At 43.4% G+C, this 22,828-nt stretch overlaps 1 protein-coding gene across 1 annotated transcript in view; it reads left to right on the forward strand.

Moving 5' to 3' along the window:
• Positions 1-22,828, forward strand: part of SCRIB (scribble planar cell polarity protein) — a 630,584-nt gene that overhangs the window by 465,735 nt on the left and 142,021 nt on the right. Inside the window, 4 exon segments of the mRNA XM_030220397.1 lie at positions 3,657-3,734; positions 4,492-4,806; positions 16,880-16,960; positions 22,551-22,826. Of these exon segments, the coding sequence (XP_030076257.1) occupies positions 3,657-3,734; positions 4,492-4,806; positions 16,880-16,960; positions 22,551-22,826 (750 nt within the window).

Raw genomic sequence — 22,828 nt, forward strand, 5'->3', positions numbered from 1 at the left:
GAAGAGAGATGAAGGAGTTGAAATGAGGGAAAAGGAAGAGAGGAGAAAAACTGCACATGGATGAAGAAAATAGGCAGAAGCTGAGGACCAGAAATGAAGAAGAAAGGAGGAAAGAAATAAATGGAAAGGAAGCCCTGGAAACGGAGTTAAGAGGACAGATAGCAGCAGAATCAGATACTGGGCCAGCATGATCAGAAAAAGAAAGTCACCAGACAACAAAGGTAGAAAAAAAATCATTTTATTTTCATTTTAGTGTTTGGAATATGTCCACTTTGAGAATTTACATCTGCTATCTTATTTTGCAATGTATAGCAATTTGTTTCTAAGAATATTGCTGACAATTCCTGTCAGTGTGGCAAGTGGTGAGCGATCATTTTCACGGGGGGTGGGGTGGGGTGGGGGGCGCCAACTGATAGGCTGCAGGGGGGCGCCAGAGACCCTAGGCACAGCCCTGCCAGTCAGGTTTTCAGGATATCCACAATGAATATTCATATGAGAGATTTGCATTCACTGCCTCCACCTCATGGAGATCTATCTCATGAGTATTTATTGTGACTATCCTGAAAACTTAACTGGCTGGGATGCCTGCAGGATCAGGTTTGGGAGCCACTGCTCTAGGGAACTACTTAGGCTATATTTACTTACTTTTGTTAGTGCAGTAACATGTATTCATTTGTATTTAATGCACCTTAAAGTGATTAAGATAAGTTATTAGTAACTAGGCCCTTTGACAGTAATGAGGCTTGCAATAAATGCTTTAATGTGCATTGATGATTTTACTTATAAAAGCTTTATATACTGCCAGTGTGTTACATACCTCTTTCCCTAACCAAATCATCTCTCAGATTTACTGCTAACTTAATCGCAGTACATTATCTCCTTTATATTTTCAAGAGTCTGCTTCTCTTTAGTTAATGCTCATAATCTTTTCTTCAGTTTCTATGTGTGTGTGTGTGTGTGAGGGGGTTCTCCTGTTGCAGTAGGTTCATGAACAGGGTCACCCCGGCTTGAGGCTGCAGCAGGGATCTTTGTCAGTTTTTGTCTATTTCTAGCCTTAGTGCTCGAACTAAGGGGGAGAGAAGTGCAGTCAGCATTTAGTTGCATTCTATTTAGATTTGTTCTGGGGTACACTATTTAGGCATTATCATTTAAGCCTCATTTTAGGAATTTGATAAGGAGATTTCTCTGTAAGGTACATCTTTTTTTTTTCTCCCTGCTGAGGAATTCCATATAACATTGCAGCATTTATTGCTGTCTGCCAGTGACTATAGTAATGCCCTGGATTTAGGTTTCCCTTATTCTGTGTTGAGGGCTTTGCAGATAATACAGCATGCTGTCATGAGGTTTCTCACCCACACTCCTTTGAGAGCGCATTTTATGCCTGTGATTAAATCTGCATTGGCTATCAGTGGCTGCCTGGGTAAAATGTAAAGTTTTGCTTTTATTTAAGGCGCTGCATCTTCCTTTGTCTAACTGGTTGGCACAGTCTCACCTTCTTAGAGTTTTACACTCTCAAGATCAAGATCTTTTGTAAGTTCTTTTACCATGTTGTGAGAAACAGACGACTGGGCGAAATTGAGCCTTTTCAGTTGCTGCACTGTGCCTTTAGATTTGTGCTTTTGCTGTGTTTCAAAGGAATTTGAAAACCACCTTGCTTTCAGAAGTGTGTGCAGATTGAGTTCTAGATACTTGTTGCATTGCATGACTCTTATAGTGCATGTTTGTCATTGTTTTGTTTAAAGATTTGTGTATGTATTCTTGTAAATTGCGAAGAAGCTTGAGATCTGTGGTACTTAATGATTTTTTAAACATTGAACTTTATAATTTTCCATCCGGCTATACTTGAGTTTTAGTGGCCTTCTTGCCTAAGATTTGGTAGAGATATTGTACCACAGGATCAGCAAGTCTTGGGGAGAGAAATTTACAGTTTCTCCACCAGGGAATATACAATTGTTCAGTAGCTCTGCTGATGAATTGCATCCTGTGATCAGCACAAACCCTATTTAATGTGGAAGCTATTTTGTGCAGGTCTCCTCGTATTCTGTCCCGCAGAACTGTATCAGGTGCTGCTCTTCAGTCATCCACTCGAGGTCACTCCTGTGAGCAGTACAGGTCATCAGTGCTACTGCAGCAGCACTGATGACCTACGGAATTTCTTCTAACATGCTTTTGTACAATCTGAAAAGCAAGTCACCTGTCCAAGCCATAGCAACTGAAAAGCAGAGCCATGTAAAGGGGAAAGGTAGAATCAGTGTAAGGCAGTGAGGAGCCTAGAGGAGAGCCCAAAATGAAGAAATTTATTTATTTAGATTTTGCTCACACCTTTTTCAGTAGTAGCTCAAGGTGAGGTACATTCAGGTACACTGGGTATTTCTCTATCTCAGGAGGGCTCACAATCTAAGTTTGTATCTGAGGCAATGGAGGGTTAAGTGACTTGCCCAAGATCACAAGGAGCAGCAGTGGGATTTTAACCATCTACCTCTGGATTGCAAGACCAGTGCTTTAACCACTAGGCCAAGAATTGGTGTTTGTGGATAGGCAGTACAGAGTCAGCAGGAGAAAAGTAAGATGAGGAAGTGTTAGGACCCTGAAGGGAATGAAGACGAAGGTAGGTGCGGGCAAAATGCCTTCAGACCTTCTGATAACCATTAAATGCAGATATTTCCATTTCAGAGATGCCAATTGCAATGTAGTGCTAGGGGGACAAACTGGGGCACTTGGGATGTTTTTTGTGAAATCTTTGGTGCTCCATAATAGGGAAATTTTTTTGACAAGGTTACAACCTAAAACATTATCATATAAAGCTCCAACTTCCCAGGAAGCATGGATGCATGGGAATCCTGCTTTTTCTGTGCAGCCTGTTAAAATGACTGTTGAATTCCAGGCTTGGAATCACAAAAAAAGTTCCTCTGATAAAAGCAGAGAATATATTCAAAAAAGCTTTATTCAAAAATCTTCTTTCTTAGTCAATAAAATTTTTGAAAACATAGTATTTCAATTTGCTAGTGGTTCTCAGTGTTCAAAATTAATCCACTTGTTGGCGGTTATCAATAGTGAAAGCCAGACGGCGTATTTAAAGCCGTAGTATTATGACCTGTTGTAACCAATGGGACCTGATCACGGCTTCTTCACTGTCTTTTAACAAACAGTTCTGCAGTTGCTGTATATATAGTTCAGATCTTTAAACCGATCATGGCACTGTTTAAAGATCTGAAATATATACACAGCAACTGCAGACTTGGTTGTCTGTCTGTTAAAAGACACCAAAGAAGCCATGATATCGGTGAAACGGGTCCCATTGGTTACAACATGTCGTAATATGACTTTAAATGTGCTGTCTGGCTTACGCTATTGACAACTGCCAACAAGTGGATCAGTTTTGAACACTGAGAACCAATAGTGCATTGAAATACTGTGTTTGTTTTGGTCTCTCTAGATTCCAGCTTTTCGTTGGTATTGTTTATGATTATAGGGATGGCTAGTAGCCAGTTTAAGACTGTGTATGAATCCCAGATTTGGAACAGATTTACACAGGGTATGTGCAGTTTTCTTATGTGGGCTATAGGGCTGGCTGATAATTCTCGGGCCTGGCTATATACACTGCATGGAATGTGGAAATCCATCTTTCCTTATTCAGGTTATGGGTCTGATTTCAGGGGATCTTCATTTCCCGAGTTGCAGAGGAGGGACCAGCAGCCCGAGCTGGAGTCCGTGTTGGAGATAAACTTCTTGAGGTAAAATTCTTGATGTCCAGACAGCTTACTCTCCTTTGGTGTTTGAAGGTAATGCAGAATGGTGCAGAGGTGCATGAGGGAGCGTGTGTCAGGGGGTAATGCAGTGGTGCAAAAGTATGTGGGGCAGAGTTAATGTCCGAGTTTAATGCAGAGGTACAGGGGAAGATCATGTGTCAGGAGTGCAGAGGTACAGTGCGGAGGGCATGTGTTGGGGTAATGCACAGTGGTGTAGAGGTATGGGAGGATGATGTTTGTCAGGTGGTAATGCACACTGGTGCAGAGGTACAAGTGGGAGGGCATGTGTCATGGGGTAATGCATAGTAGTGCAGAGGTACAGGAGAGAGTGTGTGTTGGGATAATGCAGAGTGGTGGATAGCTACGGGGGAGGGCGTATGTCGGATAATGCAGAGTGGTGGATAGGTACAGGAGCATATGTTGGGATAATGCAGAGGGTGCAGAGATATGGGGGAGGGCTTGTGTTATGAGTAATGCACAGGGTGCAGATGTATAACAGGAGAGTGTATGTTGGGGGTAATGCAGAGTGGTGTAGAGGGGAGTATGTCGGGTAACACAGGTACAGGGGGAGGGTGTGTGTGTTAGGGAGTAAATCAAAGTGGTGCAAAGGTAGAGGGGAGGGCGTGTGTCATGTGCCTGTAGACTGGACGCAGATCTCTGAGCATGGAAATCTGTTCCCTGAGTTTTTCTGAGCTCTTGGCTTGACAGTGAATTTTATGCTCTACTACCTGTTCTTTCTCAGGTGAATGGTGTGGACTTGCACAATGCGGAGCACCATATAGCAGTGGAAGCCCTCCGCAACTCTGGGAGCTCTGTTAACATGACAGTGCTGCGAGAGAGGATGGTAGAGCCAGAAAACGCCATCACTGTTACACCCCTGCGGCCGGAGGATGATTATAATCCCCGAGAACGGCGAAGTAGCATGCGGTTCCCAGAAGAGCCTCAGGTGGCAGTGCCCAGAGAGCGCTTTTCCCTTTGTCTAGTGCGCAATGAAAAGGGGCTGGGCTTCAGCATTGCTGGCGGGAAGGGATCTACGCCTTACAAATCTGGAGATATGGTGAGTGACCCCCTTAATCTAAGTTAATATGTGCTGCCCCAGCTTTGCATGGAGATCTGTGCCAGGCTGCATTTCTTGATACTTCCCTTGCAGATAATTCCATGCTGGATTCCTGGATGTCTCTCGTGGATGGAAAGTGCTGAGTTGGCAGGTGCAGTGCCAGGTTGGGTCCCCACTACCTTTCTGGCAGGTACAGTGCCAGGTTGGGTCCCCACATACATTCTTCTGCAGATGCAGTGCCAGGTTGGGTCCCCACATACCTTTCCTGCAGATGCAGTGCCAGGTTGGGTCCCCACATACCTTTCCTGCAGGTACAGTGTCAGGCTGGGTCCCTATGTACCTTTCTTTTAAGGTACAGTGTCAGGTTGGGTCCCCTCATAGCTTTTCCTGCATGTGCAGTATCAGATTGGGTCCCCACATACCTTTCCTCTAGGTGCAGTGACAGGTTGGGTCCCCACTTACCTTTCCTGCAGGTGCAGTTCCAGGTTGGGTTCCCACGTATCTTTTCAGGTAGGTGCAGTGCCAGGTTGGGTCCCTGTTATGAAACGCCTAGAGCCCACCTAGGGGGGTTAACCCTGCGATCACCTAAAGGGTCTGTCCCACTAACACCTGCGCACATGCTCTACACTGGCATACCCTTCCACCCACCAGTGATTTATAGGTTACTGGGGCCACACTCTCAGGAGTCCCACAGTTCCCAGAAAGCATCCACAGAGCAAAACACAAACCACCAGGATTCTTAGTCCAGGACAGCAGAGCCAATAAACTAATAGGTTTGTTACAGTAACGTTTGAAGAAAAGAACAGCAAACAATAACAGATATACAAAACAAAGATCAGGTGAAAAAGTACAGCAAGCAATAGCAGATAACCAAAACAAGGATCAACATGAAAACTAGCTAACTCTTTTTACTACTTGGGTAGCACCTGGGGAGTTCAGGACATATAGCTGTTCACAGGTTATAAAATATAACTACTCACAGGGCCTCAGTGAAGAGATCTTTCTCTATCCTCTCCCTGTCTGAGACTAAAGATTACCTCACAGCTGGGCAGGAAAAAAACTGTCATGTACCTTTTCCGGCAGGTGCAGTGTCAGGTTGGGTCCCCACTAGAGAGTTGCACGGGGACAGAAATCTCCCATCCCCGCTCGTCCCTGCTGAAATCTCACCCGTCCCCACTGGAATCTTACCCATCCCCACTGGAATCTTACCCATCTCCACCCATCCCTGCAAAAATTTAACCCATCCCAACCCGTCCCTGCAAGAATTTAACCCATCCCCACCCATCCCCGTAAGAATTTAATGGTACATAAAAGAAAATTCCAGTCTGCTCCCTCAGTATCTCTCTGGATTTGAGCCACAGCACTGTAAGCAAGGAAGGAAGTTGAAACTTAGAACACTAGTGTGCACATATTGCACTAAATGAAAAATTGGATATAATAGGCATTACTGAGACCTGGTGGAAGGAGGATAACCAGTGGGACACTGTCATACCGGAGTACAAAGTATATCGTAGTGATAGGGTGGACCAGACTGGTGGAAGGGTAGCATTGTATATTAACGAGAGCCTTGACTCAGATTAAAAATTCAGCAGGACACAGATCACACCTTTGAATCATTGTGGCTTGAAATTCCATGTATAAAAAGGAAAAGGACGGTGATAGGAGTGTACTACAGCAGACTGGATGAGCAGGTAGATGCAGAAATGATAAAAGAAATCAGAGATGCAAACAAAATGGGCAATGCGATAATAATGGGTGACTCCAATTATTTATTTATTTATTTATTTTTAGCACATTTATATCCCGCTTTTTGCCACTGAAAGCAGCCTCAGAGTGGTTTACAATGAACTGGGAAAATTACAATTACAAAGACAGGGAAAAAGGAAGAAGGGAAGTGAAATCAATTACAGTTGCATTAGATAGGGGCGAAAAGGACAGGGAAGAAGGGAGAGGGGAAGGGAAGAGAGACAAAGACGGACGGCGGACAGCCAAATATAGACTGGGTAAATGTAACATCGGGACACACTAGAGAGGTACAATTCCTTGATGAAATCAAGGACAGCTTTATGGAGCAGCTGGTTCAGGAGCTACGAGAGAAGGAAAAATTCTAGACTTGGTCCTTAGTGGAGCACATGATCTGGTGAGGGACATTATGGTACTAGGGCCGCTTGATAACAGTGATCATAATATGATCAGTTTTGATATCAACCTTGAAGTAACTATACACAGGAAGTCAAATATGTTAGCGTTTAACTTTAACAAAGGAGACTATGATAAAATGAGAAGAATGGTTAAAAAAAAAAACTTAGGGGGGCAACTGAGAGGGTAAAAACTGCTCAACAGGCATGGACGCTGTTCAAAAATACCATCCTGGAGGCCCAGGCCAAACATATTCCACAAATTAGAAAAAGACAGAAGTCCAAAAGACAACCGGCGTGGTTGAAAAGTGAGGTGAAGGAAGCTATTAGGGCTAAAAGAAACGCCTTCAGAAAATGGAAGAAGGAACTGTCTGAAAATAACAAGAAGCAGCATAAGGAGTGTCAAAGCAAATGCAAGACGCAGATAAAGAAGGCCAAGAGGGATTACGAAAAAAAGATAGCATTAGAGGCAAAAAAAAAACATAGCAAAAATTATTTTCGGTATATTAAAGGCAGGAAGCCGGCAAAAGAATCAGTTGGGCTGCTGGATGACCGAGGGGTAAAAGGGGCCATCAAGGAAGATAAAGACGTAGCAGAGAGATTGAATGAATTCTTTGCTTTAGTCTTCACCGAGGAAGATTTGGATGGGATACCGGTGTCAGAAATGATATTTCAAGCGGACAAATCGGAGAAACTTACTGACTTCACGGTAAACCTGGAGGGAATGGGGCAGTTCAGCAAACTGAAGAGTAGCAAATCTCCTGGACTGGATGGTATTCATCCTAGAGTACTGATAGAACTGAAAAATGAGCTTGCGGAGCTATTGTTAGTGATATGCAATTTATCCTTAACATCGAGCGTGGTACTGGAAGATTGGAGGGTGGCCAATGTAACGCCGATTTTTAAAAAAGGTTCCAGGGGAGATCCGGGAAATTATAGACCGGTGAGTCTTACGTCGGTGCCGGGGAAAATGGTAGAGGCTATTATCAAAAACAAAATTACAGAGCACATTCAAGGACATGGATTACTGAGATCAAGTCAGCACGGCTTTTGTGTGAGGAAATCTTGCCTGACCAATTTACTTCAATTCTTTGAAGGAGTAAACAAACATGTGGACAAAGGGGAGCCGGTTGATATTGTATATCTGGATTTTCAAAAGGCGTTTGACAAGGTACCTCATGAAAGGCTACAGAGGAAATTTGGAGGGTCATGGGATAGGAGGAAAAGTCCTATTGTGGATTAAAAACTGGTTGAAGGATAGGAAACAGAGAGTGGGGTTAAATGGGCAGTATTCACAATGGAGAAGGGTAGTTAGTGGGGTTCCTCAGGGGTCGGTTTCTCAGGGGTCTGTGGTAGGACAGCTGCTTTTTAATATATTTATAAATGATGTAGAGATGGGAGTAACTAGCGAGGTAATTAAATTTGCTGATGACACAAAGTTATTCAAAGTCGTTAACTCGCGACAGGATTGTGAAAAATTACAGAAGGACCTTACGAGACTGGGTGGCTAAATGGCAGATGACGTTTAATGTGAGCAAGTGCAAGGTGATGCATGTGGGAAAAAAGAACTCAAATTATAGCTACGCCATGCAAGGTTCCACGTTAGGAATTACGGACCAAGAAAGGGATCTGGGTGTCGTCGTCGATAATACACTGAAACCTTCTGCTCAGTGTGCTGCTGCGGCTAGGAAAGCGAATAGAATGTTGGGTATTATTAGGAAAGGTATGGAAAACAGGTGTGAGGATGTTATAATGCCGTTGTATCGCTCCATGGTGCGACCGCACCTTGAGTATTGTGTTCAATTCTGGTCGCCACATCTCAAGAAAGATATAGTAGAATTGGAAAAGGTGCAGCGAAGGGTGACTAAAATGATAGCGTGGATGGAACGACTTACCAATGAAGAAAGACTAAGGAGGCTAGGGCTTTTCAGCTTGGAGAAGAGACGGCTGAGGGGAGACATGATAGAGGTATATAAAATAATGAGTGGCGTGGAAAAGGTGGATGTGAAGCATCTGTTCACGCTTTCCAAAAATACTAGGACTAGGGGCCATGCGATGAAACTACAGTGTAATAAATTTAAAACAAATCTGAGAAAATGTTTCTTCACCCAACACATAATTAAACTCTGGAATTCGTTACCGGAGAACGTGGTGAAGGCGGTTAGCTTAGCAGAGTTTAAAAAGGGGTTAGACGGTTTCCTAAAGAACAAGTCCATAAACCACTACTAAATGGACTTGGGAAAAATCCACAATTCCAGGAATAACATGTATAGAATGTTTGTACCTTTGGGAAGCTCGCCAGGTGCCCTTGGCCTGGATTGGCCGCTGTCGTGGACAGGATGCTGGGCTCGATGGACCCTTGGTCTTTCCCAGTGTGGCATTACTTATGTACTTATGTAAAATTTGTCTCTGATTTACTGGCACTGTGTGCTGAGAGGTCATCACATGCACACGTCAGTAGGTCAGGTGACATCTGATGCTCATGCCTGTGTCAGAGCTGAGGTCTGCACCTCAGCCTGGGAGCAAAGAGGATTAATTGCAACATAGTAAGTGACAGCAAATGAAGACCTGAACGGTCCATCCAGTCTGCCGAATAGTCACGCTCATTATCAATTCATAATTAAATCAACAAGTGTGATATTATATACTTGATTATGGTCTTTCTTTCGTGTTTCTGGAACATAGACCATAGAAGTCTATCTGGCCCTATCCTTATGTTCCAACTGCTAGAGTTGTTGTTGAAACCCACTCCAGTCTATTCGTCTTCTCATTTGTGGGACACAAACCGTAAAAATCTATCCAGCATTGTCCTTATGTTCCAGCCACTGAAGTTGCTGTCTAAGCCCTTTCTAGAAGTTGCTGTCTAAGCCCTTTCTAGCCCATCCTAAACCAGACTGCCATATATTAGACACAGACCATACAAGTCTGCCCGATATCGGCCCTAGTTAATCACAGCCAGAGTCACCATCTAAGCGTCACTTGACACATCCACACACATGCAGCCATTTAAGGTTAGGTTTTTTATAACTTCCATTTTCTAATTATGGATCCTCTGTGTTCATCCCAAGCCTTTTTGAATTCCATCATCATTTGTGTCTCTACCACCTCCTTAATGGAAGACTTTCCACATTTGTGCTGTTAAAGCAAGGAGGAAGAAGAGGAGGAGACAGCACTCAAAGAACTTGGTACTCAGTAGATGAGAAGCTGGTGCAGTGCAGCTTACATTTCCACGGGAATCCCACAGAACTGCTTCCATCCCCGCGGGAACCCCACAGAACTGCTTCCGTCCCTCCGTGAACCCCATTCCCGTGCAGCTCTCTAGTGCCCACGTACCTTTTCCTGCAGGTGCAGTGTCAGGTTGGGTCCCCACGTACCTTTTCTGGCAGATGCAGTGTCAGGCTGAGTCCCCGCGTACATCTTCTGCAGGTGCAGTATCAGGCTGGGTTGCTACGTACCTCAGGCTGGGTCCCCACGTACCGTTTAGGGTAAGTGCAGTGTCAGGTTGTGTCCCCATATACCTTTTCCGGCGGTGCAGTGGCAGGTTAGGAACCCACGTACCTTTTCCTGCAGGTACAGTGTCAGGTTGGGTCCCCACGTACCCTTCCGGCAGGTGTAGTGTCCGGTTGGGTCCCCACGTACCTTTTTCTGCAGGTGCAGTCAGGTTGGGTCCCCACGTATCTTTCCGGCAGGTGCAGTGTCAGGTTGGTCCCCCGCATACCTTTCTGACAGGTGCAGTCAGGTTGGGTCCCCACATATCTTTCCGGCAGGTACAGTGTCAGGATGGTCCCCCGCATACCTTTCTGACAGGTGCAGTATCAGGTTGGGTCCCCACGTACAATTAATAATTAATACAGTTCACAGGCTTGGAAACCCACTGTTCCACCACAGTCCCCACATACCTTTTCCAGCAGGTGCATTGCCAGGTTGGGTCCCCACATACCTTTCCTTTAGGTGCATTATTAGGTTGGGTCCCCACATACCTTTCCTTTAGGTGCATTATTAGGTTGGGTCCCCACATGCTTTTTCCGGTAGGTACAGTGTCAGGTTGGATCCCCACATACCTTTCCTGTAGGAGCAGTGTCAGGCTGGGTCCCCACGTACCTTTTCCGGGAGGTGCAGTGCCAGGTTGGGTCCCGATGTACCTCTCCTGTAGGTGCTCTTAACTCAGGAAAGGTGTTCCTTTTGAAAAACAAAGAAAGAATAACTCCAGCTCTAGAAAAAAAAATTTTGAGCAGGAAGTTTAAAATAGAAACAAGTTGATATTTAATCCTACTTGCTGACTGCTGATTGGGGCCAAGTTTGTGCTGGTATTTTGGGCTCCTTGCTGATTCATATGCTTTTTTGGTACTGGAGAGAAAAATAAAAAGCACACAGTGACCTTTTTCTATTTGGGAATATCGGCAATTGCCCCTCTGACACTGTTATATGTGATCTCCTTCTGCTCTGGATATCTGTGAGTACCCCTCTTCTCTCGCTCTGCCATTAGCCCTCTGCTGTGATTAAGTTCTATTTACTCAGCTTTTGCTAAACTTACTGCTGTCCATTATAATGCAGTGATTTGAGAACTTGGTTGCTTCTGCTTTGTCATAGTATCACCTCAGATCCTCTTTCTGTGTTTCCACTCGGTATCCGTGAAGGTGCGCAAGTCCCTCCATTATCAGGTCAGGATAGGTGATTTATGTTTTGATATACCACCAGGCTTGCAAACTTATTTGGTTTACAATATCAAGGAAAGAAACGCAAAAGGAGCTACAGTATGTCATAGGAAAGGAAAATATGCAATCCATAACGTAAAGAGGAGGAAATAATTAAATAATAATTAATGCACATTCGTGACCACTGCCAAACCATGATATTTCATATTTGAAAGGGAAGGTGCAGTATATACCAGGGAGATCATTTATATGTGGTATGTCATCTTTCAGAGGGACAGTGCATTATACACCCGGAAGATGATTTATAATATAGTGTGGTATTACATCTTTGAAAGGGACTGCACGGAGATAATTTGTATATGGTATGTCATCTTTCAAAGGGAAAGTGCATTATACACTTGGGAGATGATTTATAATATAATGTGGTATTTCATCTTTCAGAGGGACAAGTGCAGTATACACCAGGGAGATTATTTATAATATAACGTGGTATTTCATCTTTGAAAGGGACACTGCAGTATCTGTACAGTTTACACCAGCAAGATTATTTGTAATATAACGTGGCATTTCATCTTTCAGAGGGATGGTGCAGTGTACACCAGGGAGATCTTTTATAATATAACATTGTACTTCATCTTTCAGAAGGATGGTTCAGTGTCTGTGCAGTATACACCAGGGAGATCATTTATATAATATATCATGGTATTTCATCTTTCAGAGTGACAGTGCACTATACACCTGGGAGATCATCCTATATAATAATTCTCACCTCCAACATTCTATCTTGCTGCCTGTGTCGGTGGCTTTCTTCAGAGTTGGTCTGCTAGGCTCCGTAGATCAGGCTGATGTCACACACAGCACTGACCAACCGCACAACAGCAGCACGAGGCCATGCCCCTGCTGCCCTCGCCGCCACGCCCCCCCCTCCAAGGTCTCTGCTGCTCACCCCCTCCACCCCCCCCCCCCGAGGTCGCCACCGCTCCCCCCCTACACCCCCACCACCCCACCCCCGATGAACACCCTGACCCCGTCTCCCCTTTTCTTCAACCTCCTTGGGCGGAGACGTGCGTGCTTGCATCATGCCCTGTTTCGCGCTGGCGGAAGTACGCCGGAGGAGGTGAGATCTGGTTCGTTCGGAAAGGGATCCTGAATGGAGGATGCGTTGGTGTCTTTCTCAGATGTGAGCCGTTTCATTTCCTTCCAGGAGTTGGCGTAAGCTGGTGGTTAGTTATGTTTTAATGTTTAGAGTGGAAGCGCAGCTTCTAAGAATACCTCAGCATTAAGGAGGAAGCAGGTAGTTTCACTGAGTCGTCGAAAAGCTGGGATGTGCCGTCGTTGGATGTTAATATACTGCTGTTAAAAGTCAATTTAGTAAAAAAAAAAAAAAAACTGTACTGGGAGGGAGGGACACTGAAAGGGGGGAGGGGGAAGACCCTGAAAGTCGGAGGGAGTGGACGACCCTGGAACTGGGAGGGAGGGAAGGGGGGGAGGGGGGCCCCTGGCACACACTCTCATTCTCATACACACACACTCTCTCACAGACACACTCGCACCCAGTCTCTCTCTCTCTCACAGACACACTCGCAACCAGTCTCTCTCTCTCTTTCTCTCTCACAGACACACTCTCTCAAACATACATACTCCGAGGAAAACCTTGCTAGCGCCCATTTCATTTATGTCAGAAACGGGCCTTTTTTACTAGTTTATATTATAACTTGGCATTTTATCTTTCAGTGGGACAGTGCAGTGTACATCAGTATATCATTTATAATATAACGTGGTATTTCATCTTTCAGAGGGACAGTGCAGTGTTTGTGCAGTGATGTTCTCTCACTGCTTGTCTGAGCAGTAGCATCTCTCTCTTAGACCAGTGCTTTTGCAATGAAGTTGGTATTGAAGGCAGTGACATTTTGTCTCTCTTGCTGAAGTTTTCTATGCAGTGAAGTTTGAGTATAATTTTTTCTTTCTTGTTAGGTTATCAATAGAAATCAAACAAAATAAAACATGGAAAAGAAAATAAGATGATACCTTTTTTATTGGACATAACTTAATACATTTCTTGTTAGAAAGAACTGTGTGGAAGGTGTGAGTCTGTTTGCGTATTGCAGTTTTCGTGCAGGGGAGTTTGTGTAAGCTTTATCGGAGTATCTTGTCTTGCTTAGTTTTCCATCTGTGGATTGGAATCTTTTCTTTCTCTCATTGCAGTCTGTTTGTGTGTATGATCGGTAAGAGAATAATCTGTCTTGTTTCAGTGTCTAGTAGGTGACACTTGTGTCTTAGGCAGCCTCTGTAGTAGAGTTTGTATAAAAGGCAGTGGAGTAACAGGGAAAGGGAGGGGGGATTGGAGAAACGGAATAAAAAGTGAAAGCAGTAGGCCTGATTTGTTTGATGGTTGATTAGAAGGGAATTTCATGACTGGTTGTACATATTGAATATTTGATGTTGACAAAAGTGTACACTGTTTTCAATAAAAACCGTTGAAACATAAAAGGCAGTGGAGTCTTTACTGTCATAGCCATGTTCTTATTAAAATGTTTCATAAAAGGTGACTGTCTCTCATGGTGTTGAACAGTGCAGTGTGTTGATGATGGAAGTCACACTGTTGGTGTGAAAGTGGATGTAGTTTTATTTTTGTATGTACAGTCACGGATTCATTTCATTGTAACACTCCTTGTGTTAAATTTGTACAAGGGAGGTGCTTTAGAAATGTAACATAACATAAAAGCCCCTCTTCTCATTTCCTTGCCTTTGCAGTGACATGTATAAGGTGATAGAATCTTTGCTTTGTCTGCCTTGAAAATAGTATAGAAGGTGATAATCTCTCACTGCAGGGTCTATGCAGTGAAGTCTATCTTTCATTCGCCTGACTATTAGTAATGGGTAGTGTTAGTCTTTGTCTTTTCAGTACTTTTTTACTTGTCGTGAAATGCCTAGCCACCCACCTGAGGGTTACCCTGCGGCCACTTAGAGGGTCTATCTCCAGCACAGCTCAGGTCCGCCTGCACCTGCCACTTGTGCTCTATACTAGCATCCTCCTCCCACCGACTGGGTCACAACTGCCTCTGGGCGAGTCTCCCACTCTCAAATTATCCCCAGTGATTTCTAGGTTACTGGGGCCACACTCCCAGAGGTCCCACAGTTCCTAGAAAGCACTCGCAGACCCAACACACAGACCACCAGGGTTCTTTATCAGTCCAGACTGGCAGAGTCAACAAACTACAATTGTTTATTGTTACACTTGAACAATGAACAGAAAATGTGCAATCAGCAAACAATAACAGGTAGCTGAAATATGGATCAATTATAAAACTATCTAAACATTTGTTTACTTTCTAAAAAGTACCTGGGGATATCAGGAAATATGCTGCTCACAGATTATCAAATATAACTGATTACAGGGCCTCAGTAATGAGCTCTGTCTCTCTCTTCTCCCTAGCTAAGACTGAAGACAAAACCAGTAGCTTCTGGGTAGCTTCAAACTCCAGGTCAATCATATCCCAGAACAACAAGTTAAAAAAAAAAAAAACTGGCCACATCACTGCAGGGCTTTTCTTTGTAACTGCTTTAAGCATAAACATGCACCACCTGCTGGCCAAATTAGAGAAATACACTTCAAGAATTAAGGCAGTTTTACAGGCTTAAAAACCCCACTGTTTTGTCACAGTACTATTTTACTCTTTCTCATAGTATATATTGTTTTCCTTTTTTTTAACTTTGTTTAATCTCTGCACCTGTTGCTTTACACCAGCTGATAGTCTGTGCTTACATTGCTAAAGTAATAGAAAAGGGCTTTGTTTTATAACAGGATGCCTGTATGCTTTTAAAAAAGAGACCCAGAACCAGCATACAAAGTTACATCTGTTCTGAGGCAGGTATAAATATGATAATACTTTCAGTTTTATAGGGTTATTGGATCTTCCCAGCACTGTGAAAGTGGTGAAAGGTACAATATATTCCTACCACAAAGTGCTTACTCTATAAATGGGTTCCTGAGACAATGGGAGGTTGCATAAACAGAATTTGAACTCTGGCCTCCCTGGTTTTCAGCCTACTCTTCTACTAGTCCATTTCCTCTCCCAGATGAGAGTTTTGTATATGTATTCTGATAACATATACTTTACAAATTACATGCATTCATTGCAACTCCATCCCCTCCAAGCACCAAATGTGCAGGTGTACCTGCTGTGTTTTATGAGCCCATGTCTTTGGGTAAAACCTGTTCACATGAGGAAAAACTTAATAAAATTACTTCCATGGTGGTTTAAACATGAGAAAAAAAATACAAGTAGAAATAAGTGTAAAAGTACAGAAAGAGCAATATTAACAACCTTTCCCTCACTGCAGTGTGAGTACAGTGCAGGGTATGCAGAAAGGTGACTGTGTCTCCCTCTTTGCAGTGTCAGTACAGTGCAGGATTTGTAGAAGGTGATAGCGTCTCCCTCGTTGCAGTGTCTGTACAGTGGAGTATTGTATATAAGATGATGGTGTTTCTACTACTACTACTTAACATTTCTAGAGCGCTACTAGGGTTACGCAGCGCTGTACAATTTAACAAAGAGAGACAGTCCCTGCTCAAAGAGCTTACAATCTAATAGACAAGTGAACGGTCGGTCCGATAGGGGCAGTCAAATTGGGGCAGTCTGGATTCACTGAACGGTAAGGGTTAGGTGCCGAACGCAGCATTGAAGAGGTGGGCTTTAAGCAAAGACTTGAAGACGGGCAGGGAGGGGGCTTGGCGTAAGGGTTCAGGAAGGTTGTTCCAAGCATAGGGTGAGGCGAGGCAGAATGAGCGGAGCCTGGAGTTGGCGGTGGTGGAGAAGGGTACTGAGAGGAGGGATTTATCCTGTGAACGGAGGTTACGGGCGGGAACGTAAGGGGAAATGAGGGTAGAGAGGTAGTGAGGGGCAGCAGACTGAGTGCATTTGTAGGTAAGAAGGAGAAGCTTGAATTGAATGCGGTATCCGATCGGAAGCCAGTGAAGTGACCTGAGGAGAGGGGTGATATGAGTATATCGATTCTGGCGGAATATGAGACGTGTTTCCCCTCACTGCAGTATCTGGATAGTGGAATATTGTGTACAAGGTGATAGCGTTTCCCCTCAGTGCAGTGCTCTGTACAGTGCAGGGTGTGTAGAAGGTGACAGCTTCTCTCTCTCTGCAGTATCCGTACAGTGGATTATTGTGTACAAGGTGACAGCATTTCCCTTCACTTCAGTTAGTTTTTTTTCTAGTGGAGGGTGTGTAGAAGGTAACTGTCTCTTTTCTCTCTTCCTCTCTGAAGGGAATTTTTATCTCACGGATTGCAGAGGGCGGTGCAGCACACAAAGATGGAACCCTGCATGTTGGAGATCGGGTCCTTTCTGTGAGTATTCCTTGCACACTTCCTTGTTCAGGATTTACTTGTGACTTTCCTACTTCATGACGTGACTGATGTGGTGTAGTGCTGAGTATGTATGTATGGCACTGGGCAGGACTTGCTCCCTGCAGCTCTTCCAAAGGGCTCAGGCATTTCTTCCATGGACATATTTACTTCCTCTTCCTGTTTTGTGTGATGAGTATGCTGATATTAGTGCATTGTTGTATTCTGTCTACTTGCTGGCATCCTAGCTATAATTCTGCCGCTGGGGCTCAGAGCCCACATCTTCCTGCAAAACCTGGGGCCATCATCTCAATGGTGCTCTGGACTTCTTTTTTCCTTGGGGGCTCTTGAGTGAACGAGTAGTCACACTGGGTCAGACCAATGGTCCATCTAGCCCAGTATCCTGTTTTCCAAACAGTGGCCAAGCCAGGTCACAAGTACCTGGCAGAAACCCAAATCAAGGCAACACTCACTACTACAAATCCCAGGGCAAGCAGTTGCTTTCTTGTCTGCCTCAATAGCAGACTATGGACTTTTCCTCCAGGAATTTGTCCAAACCTTTTTTAAACTCAGATATGCTAACCGCTGTTATCACATCTTCCAGCTAAGAGTTCCAGAGCTTAACTATTCATTGAGTGAAAAAATATTTCTTCCTATTTGTTTTAAAAGTATTTCCATGTAACTTCCTTGAGTGTCCCCTAGTCTTTGTACTTTTGGAACGAGTAAACAAATCGATATATTTCTTCTCGTTCTACACCATTCAGGATTTTGTAGACCTCAATCATATCTTCCCTCATCCATCTCTTTTCCAAGCTGAAGAGCCCTAACCTCTTTAGCTTTTCCGTTATCATTTTGGTCGTTCTTCTTTGAACCTTTTCTAATTCCGCTATATATTTTTTGAAATATGACGACCAGAACTGAACGCAGTACTCAAGGTACAGATGCACCATAGAGCAATACAAAGGCATTATAGTATTTTCGGTCTTATTCACCATCCCTTTCCTAATAATTCCTAGCATCCTGTTTGCTTTTTTGGCCGACGCCACACACTGAGCAGAAGATTTCAGCATATTATCTACAACGACACCCAGATCTTTTTCTTGAGCGCTCACCCTCAAGGTGGACCCTAGCATCAGATAACAATGATTTGGATTATTCTTTCCATTGTGCATCACCTTGCATTTGTCCACATTAAATTTCATCTGCCATTTGGATGCCCAATCTTCCAATTTCCTAAGGTCTTCCTGCAATATTTCACAGTCCACATGTGTTTTAACAACCTTGAAAAGTATTGTATCATCTGCAAATTTGATCACCTCACTCGTCGTCCCGATTTCCATATCATTTATAAATATGTTAAATAGCACCAGTCCCAGTACTGATCCCTGCGGCACTCCACTGTTCACCCTCCTCCATTGAGAAAAATGACCATTTAACCCTACCTTCTGTTTACTGGCCAATAACCAATTCCTAATCCACACCAGAACCTTGCCTCTTATCGCATGACTCTTTTATTTTCTCAGGGTCTCTCATGATGAACTTTATCAAAAGCTTTCTGAAAATCTAGATACACTATGAGGCGTATTTTCAAAGCACTTAGCCTTACAAAGTTCCATAGGTTACTATGGAACTTTGTAAGGCTAAGTGCTTTGAAAATGAGCCCCTATATCAACTTGCTCACCTTATCCTCATGTTTATTCACGCCTTCAAAGAAATGAGGCAAATTGGTGAGGCAAGACTTCCCTCAGCTGAACCCATGCTGACTCTGTCCCATTAAACCATGTTTGTCTACGTGTTCTGTAATTTTATTCTTTATAATAGTTTCCACTATTTTGCCTGGCATCGATGTTGGGCTTACCGGTCTATAATTTCCCGGATCAACCCTAGAACCCTTTTAAAAAATCGGCGTCACATTTTCTGCCTCTGCTGCATGTTTTTTGGTTGTGGAGCTCCTTGTGTGTTCATTTACTATTTAATTAGTAATTTAATGTCAGTATGCAAAGGAGGAGAGCTCCTTGCATATCATCCCAACTCCTGTACATGACTGCGTGGAGAGAGCAAAACCGGTGTAGCGTGAAACGCAGTAAATGATGGCAGATAAAGATCTGCATCTTTATCCAGTCTGTCCAACAAGGTGAATGGAGCAAAGTATGTGAAACAGTTCTTTTGTTTGTAGTAAATTCACTTATGTTCAAAACAAGCACACTTAGCTTATGAATCCCAACAGGGTCCTGTTTCACTAAATAGCTTCTTCAGGGAAATTACAGTACTAGCTGTGCTTGAACATAATCAGTAAACAAAGAAAATATTAACATTGCACTTAATCAAAACATCAAACATTGAAAAAATATTAAAATAGCTTACTGGCACAAAGCATAGTGTGATTCCGATCACATTGCTGTCACAAAATTAAAAATGGTGCCACCTCAAAAAGGACGCCAATGATTCATAAGCCCTTGCCCCCCTCTTTTAGTACTGGACATTACCTTATTGCAAGGCTTTGCTACCTTAAGACTAATCTAATCTAGTCTGGAGCTTGTATACAATCCAAAATAATTATAATCCACCAAGAACTTTTGTCATATAACAATACATAAAATCACATAAGCATACATACATCTCAAAATTCATTGTATCACACAATGTACATAATACCGACATACATACATGAAGAAAAACATCTTAGTTTCCTTTAGAGGAGTTGTTACTGTTAATTTAGCCTCCAACAAAGGAGGAATGGATAATGAATTTTTTCCTTATGGTGGTTCTAGGAATGAAATTTTAACAGATATAAATAGAGATCTTGCAATAATGACACTTTTTATGCACATGGGGATGTTAGAAGTGATCAGCTTGATTCCAGAATGGAAGAGAAGTGAGGACACTAGCACAAGTCCACCCTCAGTAACTACAACCCCCTGTCACTGTTTAGGCTTGCTTTTGTCGTATGTGGGATACTGAATGAATTATGAGGAAGGTTTTGCATGAAAGCTGTGCTTAGGAGTATGACTGATTTTGGCTTCTGACACCCCTTCATCCTGTTCTGGATTTGATAAGTCATGTGGTTTGCAGCTGAATTATGAATATGAAATTTTCTTTATTGTCTTCTTAACCTGTTGGCTAACCCTGTTTTCACTTTTCTGCTTTGGGTGAAGCTCTTTCTCTCCCCCACCCCCTTCCAACTCCTTCCCTGAATTTTCCCTATGTCGTTCCTCTAAGTTTGCATGCTCTGGCATTTAATTGACTCCCCTTCAGCTGCTGGTGGTGGTGGTGGTAGGCTTTCTAAACTTGCTGTCATGGTAACAGCATGAGTTACCATAATAGCTATCGATGGTAAGAGCCGATACTGCCTCATCAGTGCTGGTTTCTGCCTGCTCTATACCACCAGGCTGCATTGAATCTTTTAGCGTCATCCAATGAAAACATAGTGATGTCATTCATGAGTGGGAGGTTATGAGAGAAACAACGCAGCATCTGCTTTCTCTCACACGTCTTTCACCATGGAGAATAGAGTCCTCTCTCCATTCTCTTCTTTCTCTTCTTTTCTAGTCCTAGATGCCCTGCTATCCTGCTACTCCCATATGGATTGGGACTTTTGCATCTCAGTTCCAGGTATCCTCCTTTACAGCTTTTATTGTGAAGGATACTGACTGTGATTAAGGCATATCTGCCTGAGCTTACTTGTTGGTCATGTTGCCATCTTCCACTTAATAACCTTACTTCAAACCTTTCCCATAGCGTTAGGTAAAACCCCCTTTTTCCTACATCAGAAGCTCATTGCTGCTTCACCTGTGCCACCTTCAAAGCTGAGGAAGGTTCACACCTCTTCCATTTCTCTGCATCAAAGATTCCTTGCAGTCTTCATGGTGCCTCCATCAAAGCACATGACAGAAACAGATATTTTTCTAAAAATAGGGCTAGTACCCCACCAAATTCAAATTGTTCAAACACAGACCTCCCTCAGAAATCTGCAGTTAGCAGAGTTAGAGAGCATATTTTGTAAAATGTTCTAATACCCAGAAGTGATGCTCTAAATTTTACTCAGTCAGTCTGTTGAGAAGAGTGTTTTTTTTACGTGCTAGACTAATTGTTTTTATCACCTCTCCTGGCAAAGACTTCCAGAGCTTAATGGTACAGTGAATGAAAAAGATATTCCAGGAAATGCCAGGTATCATGATGATGTATTCAACATTTAGCATACTCACAAATAAATGGTATTTCTTAAACTGAATTGCAAAGATCTGAAACTCGCTTTTCAGTTTTGCACCTGCAATTTTGAAAAACATATGTTCTTCAAAAATGCATGAAAATGAACCTAATAAAATGGAATCCATTATCCCAAGATGATTCTAAACCACTTTTGGCAGAAATGAGCTGCTCATAGTTTAGAAAACTAAAACTAATCTTGAGAACCTACTTAGAAAAGAAACAGAGAATTCAGATCAATAGTTGCAATGGAACCAGAATCCCTAGAATAGTGGTCCCAAACCTAGTCCTGGAGGACCTCTAGCCAGTCAGGTTTTCAGGATATCCACAATGAATATTCATGAATGAGGTTTGAATGCAGCGGAGGCAGTGCATGCACTACTCTAGAGTATTCTCTGAACTGCTAGGTTTTAAAGGTACAGACCTTATTTACTGTTGTAAAGGCTTATTATCCCTAGTAAGGACTCATCCATCATAGCGAACTGTTAGAAGATACTCTGGGAACTTAGAGGATCCCCTCCACAGAGCGCTCTTCGGTTGTGACAACTTTAATTCTTGCTTAGTTTCCTGTGCATTGAGTATTTCCCAAGGCCAGCCTTGTGCTTTCATTGGAGAGGAGGCACTGCTAGGGCTAACCCTATGTTTTCATTTGAGAGGAGATGCTGCTTATTGACCTTTTTTTGGCTTTATCCAATTTGCTCAGAACTCTACCCTTGGGTCTAGAACCAGAGGAAAAAAAACAGTTCAGGTCTATTTCTTTCACTTAACATCCCAGTAAACTCAGCTGTGATTGGCTACTAACGATCAGATACTTGACCTGCATTATCTGTGTCACCCTTGCATTCCCCTTTGCTGTGGTAGTTGTCATGTGACTGCAGAAATGGTCAGTCTGTGCCATGGCTAGGTTTGAAGAAGGGGATGCAAGTTGTATCTCCTGTTTTGAAGATAGTCCAGTTAGTGAGTGTGCAGTAAGAAGCACAGCGTTTTAACAGGATAACATGGGAAAGGAGAGGAAGAGATGCTGGAGAGTACTTTGGTTTCCCCATGAGAGGTTGTGTGGATACTTACATAACACTTCATCCACCCTCTTACCTATCTTGCAAATCAGTAGTAAGGCAGTAGGAGGAGAGGTCTAAGGATATTTAACTTGCCATCTTGTGCCAGAGAGAAGCTAAATAATGGAGGGTGCAAAGTAAATAAGAGAGTCTAGATTTCTCATGTGTAGATATGTGATGTGCGTAAAAACTGTTGTGATTATGTAATGAATGGAAAGGTGCAGACTTCCATGCAGCTTTCACCGCAGTGCAGGGTGAGTCTAGGACACTTGACCCTATAGCAGGTGGAGATGCTGCAGCCACTGACATTCTGGGTTTACGGGTTGTTCTAGATCAATGGGGTAGACATGGGAGAAGCCAGGCATGATCAGGCAGTAGCACTGCTTACCGGTTCCTCACCCACCATCACCCTGCTGGTAGAGCGTGAGAGATTAGAGCCTGGCGCCGAGGGAGACCCAGGGGCCTCACCACTTCTGCAGCGGGGACGACCACATTCCCCACCACCCCCGAGCCAGTTGGATCTTGAAGACAGTGAGGACCAAAGAGACGAGACATCCCGCCAAAGGAACCACCTAAGCAGAGGGATGGAGGATGAGTTCCCCATCGAGGT

The sequence above is a fragment of the Microcaecilia unicolor genome, chromosome 1 (genome assembly GCF_901765095.1).
Source record: "Microcaecilia unicolor chromosome 1, aMicUni1.1, whole genome shotgun sequence".
Lineage (NCBI taxonomy): Eukaryota > Metazoa > Chordata > Amphibia > Gymnophiona > Siphonopidae > Microcaecilia > Microcaecilia unicolor.